At 58.8% G+C, this 9,101-nt stretch overlaps 1 protein-coding gene across 4 annotated transcripts; it reads right to left on the reverse strand.

Annotated features, from left to right (window-relative positions):
- Nucleotides 1-948: 948 nt before the first annotated feature.
- DNAJB2 (DnaJ heat shock protein family (Hsp40) member B2) lies at nucleotides 949-8,330 on the reverse strand. Of its 4 annotated transcripts, XM_077884932.1 has the most exons (11): nucleotides 8,174-8,329; nucleotides 7,882-7,981; nucleotides 7,135-7,244; nucleotides 5,724-5,777; nucleotides 5,435-5,557; nucleotides 4,647-4,739; nucleotides 4,311-4,413; nucleotides 4,065-4,135; nucleotides 3,005-3,211; nucleotides 2,088-2,114; nucleotides 949-1,879 (listed from the first exon to the last, which is right to left on the reverse strand). In XM_077884932.1, exons 2-10 carry the CDS (start codon nucleotides 7,944-7,946, stop codon nucleotides 2,092-2,094), a joined length of 849 nt encoding a protein of 282 aa, XP_077741058.1. In that variant the 5' UTR covers nucleotides 7,947-7,981; nucleotides 8,174-8,329; the 3' UTR covers nucleotides 949-1,879; nucleotides 2,088-2,091. The 4 variants fall into 4 exon arrangements, 3 of the variants coding, with proteins under 3 accessions (XP_077741058.1, XP_077741060.1, XP_077741059.1); XR_013372853.1 differs by having other exon boundaries at nucleotides 2,088-3,211; nucleotides 8,174-8,330; XM_077884934.1 differs by lacking the exon at nucleotides 4,647-4,739 and having other exon boundaries at nucleotides 8,174-8,330.
- Between the last annotated feature and the right edge of the window lie 771 nt (nucleotides 8,331-9,101).

Consider the following 9,101-nt stretch of genomic DNA (forward strand, 5'->3'; position numbering starts at 1 on the left):
CTTGCCAAGGCTGTGCCCTCACATGAAAAATGGGGAGGTACCATCTGCCCTGCACAGGGAGCAAAGGGACCTGTGAGCAGATCACAGGCCCCCCTACACCTCACATGTGTTCTGCTGAGGCTCAGCGCCAGGTGTTTGACATCACAAAGCCTAAAAGTGGGCAAAAGAGTCATTTTACAAACTGCCAGCAGGGTCTCTCTTTCAAGGTAGAGGCTTGAAATGCCTTTCAGGGCAGGCTGCTTCCTTGCTTTGAGAAAAATACAATACAAGCCCTCTGGCTGTTGAAGAGGAAGCCATGCGCTTCTCCTGGAATGGCAGAGTGTTGCTGGGGAGCCACAGGGCTCTGCTTGATGATGGAAAGTTGCCTGTCGGGGCTCAGCGGCTGTCTCCGAAGGTGTCTGCAGAGAAGTGGGGGGGGGTCCCCTGGCATTTTCCTCCCCAGGTACTGGTGAGTTTGGGGCCTGCACTCTGGGCAGGGTGGACTTGGACCACTGCACGTGGGAAAGGCAGGCCTCGGAGACAGGCCGCCGGCCTTGGGAGGGGCTCATTTATGGGCTTGAGGAGTTTTTACAAGTTTTCACCATGCATTCCCTACTTCCAGGAATTCCCATGCTTGTAGTCGAGGCATAACTTCATCTGGTCTGGTCCTAGCTGTGTGACAGAGTAGTGAACGTTGGGTCCCTGCTAAGGGGAACAACTGCTGCCTGGGGAAAGCCACCATGGGGCCACAAGACATGTGTGTGGGCAGAACTGGAGCATTTCTCCGGATTCAACGATGTACTTGGGAGGGCAGCCTGGTCAAAGGGGGAACTTCTGCTGTCATCTGGAAAGGCTTGTGACCGCCAGGTGTTTGGGCAATGGGGGGTGGATGCTGCCCACTGGTCCCGTAGGGTCCCTCTGGGGCCACCCTGGAAAGGAAGAACACAGGGACACGGCACACCACCAAGCTCTCGAAACAGCTTTATTGACTTCCAGTGTTTCTCTCTCGGACTGAGCTCAGCCCAGCTGGCTTTGATAGGTCTCTGAGATGCAACGTCACAGCGCTAGCACCACCCTGGCTCCACCACTCCCCTCCCCGGCCACGGGGCTCCCCAGGCAGGGAGGAGGAGAGGCAGCTCACTTGTGGTGTTGGAGAAAAAGAATGGGCAGCAGGGTCAGAGGCCAAAGAAGCCATACAAGCAGCAACATGCCTGGAGCACCCATCACACACCAATCCCGACCACGCGCGTGCGTGTTCTTGCCCACACACACACAGACACACACAGACACACTCTCTCACACTGGCCGCCTCCCCTTCCAAGCTCTCTGCCTGCCCACGCCCGATCCCATCCATCCCACGGGGCAGTCCTCGGATCCCAGGACTGCCCACAGGATGAGAGCCTCCCAGATGGCACAGGGCTCTGATCTGTACGCTCTAAGCCTGGCGCTACCAACAGGTGTCAGGGGAACCGAAGCTTGGTCCACTACCCCTTCATCCACATTATTGCCACCCCTACCACAGTCAAATCAGATGACAAGATGTCCCCAGTTCACAGCGAATGACAAGTCAACCGGGGCTGGAACTACATGTCCCAAGATGCACAGCTCCACAACCACGCATCGCTTCCCCTAACATGATCTATCAGAAATGAGGCAGGGTGTGTTGCATTCTGGGACTTGTAGTCCCCAAGAGACAGCACCAAACACCCAGGGAAGAGTTCACAGACTAAGACTACAGATGCCTCCCACCCGGCCCCCACCCACCACCCAGGCCCAGCTCTACGCTCAGCATAGGTGAGGGAGAGGAATGGAGGGTCCCCTCCCAGCGCACGGGGGAGGGCGCTGTCCTGTTGGAACTGTGCAGCGGCTCTGGATCCCGGCCATCCAGCTCAGAACACATCTGAGGAGAGAGCGGGGGCGGGGTGACAGGAGAGAGGGTCAGCAGCAAGCCGTGGAGGACAGAGCCGAGCATGCAGACCTGGGCAGCCCTGTGGCCTCTCCCTGAGCCCTGATGCATGGTGAAATAGTACGGGGTACAGCCCCCTCCTAGGCCTCCCTCCTGGGGCACCCTGACCTTAGCCCACCTCTCCAGGGATAGCCGGCCTCACCTGCCTAGTCCCGAGGCCTGGGGCAGGCTGAGGCAGCAAGAGGAAGGGAGGAGGAGTGGGCTCCGGTTCCGTATCTGGATGAGAGGCGCCCGCCCCACCCAGCTAGCCTCCCCAGAAGACCTTATGGCCCTACCGGCCACAGCATCTTCCTGGTCACACTGAGGCTTTCTTGGGGAAAGAAGAAGGGAGTCCTAGCCAGATGGCAGTGAAAGCAAGCGATGCGGCCCGCGGGGAAGTGCAGAGAGAAGAGAGCGAGGGAGGAGCAGCAGCACCAGAAGGAAAGCAACAGAGACACGTCAGAGCTCAACGCTGCACAGAAACCAGGGTGGGGCATCTGCAGCTAGACGGGAGCACAGGAGACTCCCTGGTGTAGCTGCGGATCCGGCTCAGAGAACCCCAGGCCAAGTCCTCCTTCCTTGACGTCATCAGCAACACAGGTGGCAGACCTGGGCACAGAAGGCCCGACCCAAGCCACTAATGCCCTTGAGAAACTCCCCATCTGGCAGGAGTGCCTGCCTCCTGGCTCCTGGGAGGCCCTCCCACGGCCCGAGGCTCCCCACCCTGGGCCTCACCAGGGACCTATCAACTGTGGGCTGAGCAGAGCGATCCCGAGTCTGCACTGGAGTGCAAGTGGACATGGGAGGTGCATCTATGGGGGGGTGCTGAGCGGAGGAAGAGCTCCTGCAACTCAGGCCCTGCCCCTCTGCTCCCGACAGCGAGCAGGACCCCCGGTCGCCCCGAATCAGGGTGGTTCGGGCCTGCTGATCAGAGAATGAGGCAGCGAGAGGCCTTCTCCTCTGGGGATGGGCTGGATTTGGCCGCATCCCCCCTTGCAGCCTCAGGGGTCCCCCCCAGGCCGGGCTCTTGGTCCTGGGCCTTGGGCCGCCCCTGCCTTCGACGCTGCGCCCCCCGCCCACCTGCCGGTTTCTTCCCAGCCGCCTCCATCTCTGACAGGCTGTAGGCCATGGCGAGCTGCAGGTCCTCGTCATCCTCGGAGAGATCGCTGTCAGAGGGGTGGGAGGCAGGAGTCTGCCGAACCTGCGTGCCCCCGGACCTGGAGGTGACAGACTGTTGCTGCTCACGACGGCTCAGCTCCAAGCCCAGCGCCAGGTCATCTGGGACACCTGCAGGAATCACGGCCCCCATGAAGCCCTCCAACTAGGCCAGGGGAGTCCTGCCAGGCTGCCTCATGCATGGCAACTCTGAGCACTTACAGCCCCCCCTTTGGAATTGGCATGCACGCACTCTGGCACCGAGCGCGGTGGTCATGCGCGTGGGCAGGTACCGAGCTCCAGCAGGGATGAAGCTGTCTCCTTGGGCAAGCTACTCAACCTCCCTAGCCCATCCTTTCCTCATCTATAAAAGGGAAACAGTGAGAGAACCTATGTTGTCAGATTGTTCTAATAACCAAAGACGGCCCAGGAAACGCACTAGGCGCGCAGCATTCCCAGAGCCGGCAGGCACGGGAGGGACACCATGCTGAGCATGCCCTACAAAGGGATGCTGTGGGAAGAGTTCCGCCCCTGGAGTCCTGCATCCTGGGTGTCACTCCCAGCTTTACAAACCTTACTAAGCAGGACCAGGCCTTGAGCCTCATGCTACCTAGGAGTTAGGGCCATTTGATGATGCAGAGGTTCAGTCTCCTCACGTGAAAAATAGGGCAAATACCAACAGCCCCACTTCCCCCGCCCGTTTCCATACAGAGCTCACGTTCTGTGCACAAGTGCTTTCAGAACAGTCAAGTGCTCTGCAAACACCAGGCACCCACTGATGAAGATGGTGATTAGCTGGCCCTCGGAGACTCCTCACTTCCCTGCCCCAGCCCCCCTCCCTGGCATCCTTGCCTCTGATTCTGCAGTGGGGCCGGTGGCTGCCACTCCTTCCCTGCCCCAAATGAGTTCAGAGAGGAACAGTGTGGAGGGGGCTTCAGGGGCTGGGGCTTCCTGCCAGGGACCAGGGCACACAGCCACTCCTCACCATTGATTGTGACTGACTTCAGCTGTCCATCTTCTTCCACTTCCACCCGTTCCTGCCCGTTCTCCATGATTCTGCAGGGGACGGCATGGTTCACTCATGGAACACGAATCCTGCAGGTGCCTGTCCATGCCCTGGGATGCCGCAGAGACCGAGACAGACTCCGCCCACAAGGAGCTGTATGCAGCGCCCCCTCCCCACCTCCCCCCTGCACCCCTACACCTGGAATGAGCCCAGAGGAGCCCTCACCTGCGTGTCGTGATGCGGTGTCCTTGGACAAAGGTGGTGGATGTAGAAACAGAGCGAAAAGCACCAGCCCCAGGACTGAAGGAGAAAGAGGAGGAGGAGAAATCTGGAACGGAGACAAAGGAGGAGGCAGAGAAGTTGTCAGAGGGAGGCTGGACCCAGCATGCTGCAGTTACAATGCGCCCAGGAACCTCTGTGGCATCTCCCTGCAGAGCTGCCCCAAGGCAGGGCTCCAGATACTCAGGAGAGAACATTTGGAACAGGAGAGAACATTTGGAACTCTGGGTCCTGGGTTCCAGGACCCAGAGCTTCCAAAAAACGTAAAGGGACAGCACATACCAGAGTGCCCAGGAAAGGAGGAAGAGAAGGTGAAGAAGGGGCCCGAGGGTCGGGAACCCCGGCTCTGAAGCTCTGAGAAGGGGCCCAGGTCATCTGCAACAAGCAAGCAGAATAACAATCTAGTAAAGAGACCTGTCCCCCCACCAAAATGTGTGAACCCTGCCTTTCAGTCTAGAAGTATAACCTGCTAAGCATTTCCAATTTTTTTCTTCTTTTTTGACTGTGGACTTGTTTCTGAAGTTTTGTTTTGTTTTGTTAATATTACATATGAAAACGATCACTGGTAAATTCTGTCCAGGGTACCCAATGAAGGGGGGGGGAAAGGGAAGACGGCTAGCTCCTTCAGCATATGCCTACCCTGCTACGAGGCCCGACTCCCCCGTTGGCTGGGGGAATCCAAGCACACTGAGAGTACCTTTGTGTTCTCACCTGTACATGGGGAGAACCCTACCCACCTCACAGAGTTCATAGTAATCACCACAAACATGGTATCGGTCATTTATGACGCCACTGTGATTGTCACATGGCACTCTGAGTCTTGCTTTCACGGCTCCTATTGTGCAGGCCTAACAATGTACCATTGTTGCTGTCATTGAACAAGGCAAGTCTCTACGGGTTCGGGCCTGTGTCAGGTTCTGTCCCCACTGTCCCCGGATCCACCCCAGCAAAATCTTCTGTCTGTGGAATTCTGCTGCCCTCTCAGCCTTCTGTCTCAGGGGATCCAGGCTGATGGAGAGCAGGCCTGGAGCAGGAGTCCAGCCAGTCGGAGGCGTCCTGAGCCCACTCACCAAAGAGCTCCGCGAAAGGGTCTCCACTCCCAAAGAACTCCCGGAAAACCTCCTCGGGGCTGCGGAAGGTGAAGGTGAAGCCGGGCCCACCGCCACCAGGTTCTGCCCGGGATGGGCCAGTTCCTGGAAGAGGGACAGGATGAAGAGGGGGCTCAGGGCACACATCCTGCCCTGAGCCGCACACCCCACCAAAGGCACGCCTCCAGAGAGCATCTGTTGCCCTAATCTGCCCTCCCCCTCTCTTCCGTGACCCACTTTTATCCCCAGGCCCTGCCGCCATTCCACCTACCTGCCCCAGTCAGCCCTTCCCGGCCATAACGGTCGTAGATTTCCCGCTTATGCTCTGGAAAAAGAGACCAGATCATTTCTCCCTCCCACTGGGATGATGGCCTCCCCTTCCAGGCTAGGACCCTCAGAGGACTGCCCAGTGACTGATGCTAGGGGGACAGCAGGGTGCACATGGGGCACCGGCTATAGGTTTTAGCAGCGCCAGCTCTTCGCACAGTGGCTCCCTCTCATCTGTAGAATGGACACAACAACAGCACCAACCACACAGGATCATTGCAAGAATTAAGTAAGACAATCCACGTGCACTGCTTAGCAGTGTCTGATAACACATTGTGTTCAATAAATATCTGCTAATTATTACCATGGTATCAATCAGGGCTCAGCCTAAATATCACCGCCTCTAATGTGGGTCAAAGGTCAAGGTCAGAGGCCCTCTGTGACCACCAGAACAAAATCTGGTGCCTCTTATTTCCTATCAACATCACCCTGTACCTTCCTTCAGAATACTCCTAAGTATTTCCTTGGTTAATGGTGGTCTTCCTGGACTACAACGTAATAAACCCATCATGACAAGGACAGTGTCTGCTTGTCCTCCATTGCTCTCCAGTACCCAGCAAGGGCCCAGCACCATAAACACTCAATGAATATTTTCTGAATGAATGAATAAAAAGAGACCTGGAGGGACATCTGAGTGGCTCAGTTGGTTAAGCAGCCGACTCTTGATTTCTGCTCAGGTCATGATCTCAGGGTCGTGAGCTCAATGCCCCAGTTGAGCTCTGCGCTCAGCCCGGGGTCTACTTCAGATTCTTTCCCCTTTTTTTTCCCTCCCCTTTGCTCCTCCCCCTACTTGCTCTTTCTCTCTCAAATAAATAAAATCTTTAAAAAAACAAAACAAAACAAAAAGCAGACCCGGATTTATATTCCAGCTGTGTGACCTTGAGCAAATTACTTTACCTCTCTCAGCCTCAGTTTCCTTGCCTGTAAAGTGAGGATGACAAATCCTGCCTCATAGTATGACTGTGAGGATTTCTGCAGATTATACCCACCAATGCTTGGCACAGAGAAGGCTCAGCACATGTAGGTTATGCGCCCTGCTGCCATCCCCTTGTCAAGACCCATGCTGCAACTACCATACCAGATCCGGGGGAGCAAACACTGAGCATGGGGGATTAGGGGTAGAATAAAAGGCTGCTTTGCACATAATAGGTGCTTGCTTGAATTGCAGCAAAAAAAAGAAAAGTCCCAGAGTCCCCTGTTGGAGGAGGCACTGAAATCCCAGGCTGGAAACAACAGGCCTGGAGGAGACAGGAGGTAGCAGCTTGGCTTTGTTTGGGAAGGAGGAAGATAGGGCATGAAATGGGGGGGCGGGGAGGGGGGTGTAGGTGCTGCCCTGCCTTGCCCTCAGCCCTTACTGTCTGACAGCACTTCATATGCCTCGGCCACCTCCTTGAACTTCCTCTCAGCAAATTCTTTATTATCCGGGTTCTTGTCCGGGTGCCACTGAAGGGCCTTCCGGCGATATCTGCAAAAAGTAGGTTCAGAGGAGTGGGTCAGAGGACAAAAGCAAGCACCTTCCACCATGAAACGGAATGACCCATTTGCCTATTAGCCTGCCACTGTCCTCTCCTCGCTCAGCTCCCCATCCACCCTAGCTGCCAGGGCTGCCTCTGCGGCGTGTGTTAATGGGGTTCCTGTCTCTTCCCTCTGCAGCCAGTGCTAGGACTCCTTGCAGTAGCAGAGGAATATGGAAGCATGAGAAAGCCCCAGCCCTAACCCCCCGACCCCCACCCCTGGAGTTCGCTGGGGCTTAAGTTGGAAATACGTGTGGCCATGGAGCGTACCCGGCACTGGTCCCTCCTGGTCACAGGCCCTGGACATTTTTGCAGGCGTCCCGAGAAAGCCCACACCCTGGGCTGGGGATGGGAGTGAAGGGGAAGGGGGGATCCACCGAGAAGGACCCACAGTGCAGCTCTCTGCAGGGCTTCGCGCTAAGGACTCGCCCCTGCTCCTCCAGGAGTCTTCTTCCTCCCTATAGAGGGAGCCCCCCGTCCTTTCGAAGGACCCAGTTCCCTGGGCCGGCCAGGCCTCCGAAGGGCCCCGTGGGGGGGGGCTGGGGTGCGGGGGCGACAGGCTTCCTGACGCGCGGTGCAGGCACTTACGCCTTCTTGATGTCGTCAGCGGACGCACTTCGCGGCACGTCTAGGATGTCGTAGTAGGATGCCATGGCAACTCGTCACAGCCAGACGGGCCTCGCCGGGGCTGCAGGACGGGACGCGGCGTCAGGCGAAGGCCAGGGCCCCCCGCCCCCCGAGAGGCGGCCCGCCGTGCCGAGGCCCCCCGCAGGCCGGGCCCCGCGATCTCGGCGCCCAGGCCCCAGGGCGCCCCGTCAGCCCCGGCCTCCAGCGGCCCGGCCGGGGCCCCCCCAGCCCGCCCCGGGCCCCCCGCCCGCACCTCCTCCGCCGCCGGGGCGCCCCGCCCCTGCCCCCCGCCGGAACCGTCTGGCACCGGCCGCGCGGCTCGCGGCTGCTGCGGAGGACGCCGGGCCCGGCTGTGCGCGCCGGCCTGCGTCAGCGGCGCCGAAACTACCAGAGCCCGCGGCGGCCCGGCGGCCTGGGCCCGGGGGCGGGGCTGCGGCCGCCGCGCGGGCTGCCGGGAGGCGGGGGCGGGGCCGGCTATTTTGGGCTCGCGCCGCGGCGACGTCATCCCCGCACGGGCGGGGGCGGGCTCGGCGGCGCTCAGGGGCCCGCAGCCCGCGGTGCCTCGGCCGCTCTCCCGGGCGCGGGCTGGGCGGTGGGCGATCGGCGCAGGGCGATGCATGGCCGCGCGGACTCCCGGAGCCCCCCGGCCTGAAGCCTCCGCCTCACACCTCCGCTCCCGCACCGGGTCCCGACAACAGGCCGCCCGACTCCCCGACGAGGTCAGACCCGCCGGCCCGCGCCGCGCCGAGCTGCGAGTCAGCCCTTACTTGTCTGATTCTTCCTTTGACGGACGTTCGCCTCCCGCTTGAGACAGTGAATTCCACGGGACAGACATTGTGTCCCCCCCACCACCTTTTTTTTTTTTTTTTTTTGCACAAGAGTATGTGGGGCAGTTGTAGGGTTCAGGAATGGCCTTTGGATGATTAAATAACGAACAGGTTGGAACCTCTTGTGGACGGTTTTGACACATCGCGGGGAGGTGGGGTTAAAGGATAAAACGAAAACAGGAAAAGGAAGTCCCCCAGATGGAAGGTTTTGTGGTTTTTGTGGTTGTGTTCCTCGCAGAGGGATCCCAAATAGACCTCGTCCATCTCAAAATGACTCCTGGGTTCAGGCCTCGTGGGAGAGTTAGAGAACTTTCCAGAATTGGCTCCTGCTTGATACCATCCAGGCTAAACCAC

The sequence above is a fragment of the Canis aureus genome, chromosome 36 (genome assembly GCF_053574225.1).
Source record: "Canis aureus isolate CA01 chromosome 36, VMU_Caureus_v.1.0, whole genome shotgun sequence".
NCBI classification, from domain to species: domain Eukaryota; kingdom Metazoa; phylum Chordata; class Mammalia; order Carnivora; family Canidae; genus Canis; species Canis aureus.

What these genes read in the sequence shown, in the direction of transcription:
- DNAJB2 (XM_077884932.1), bottom strand. Translation starts at nt 7,946, where the DNA reads ATGGCATCCTACTACGACATCCTAGACGTGCCGCGAAGTGCGTCCGCT. An exon ending in GGAAGGGCTGACTGGGGCAG is followed by an intron (nt 5,558 to 5,723) that starts GTAGGTGGAATG and finishes TCCCTCTTCCAG; the next exon opens with GAACTGGCCCATCCCGGGCA. An exon ending in CCCTTTCGCGGAGCTCTTTG is followed by an intron (nt 4,740 to 5,434) that starts GTGAGTGGGCTC and finishes TGCTTGTTGCAG; the next exon opens with ATGACCTGGGCCCCTTCTCA.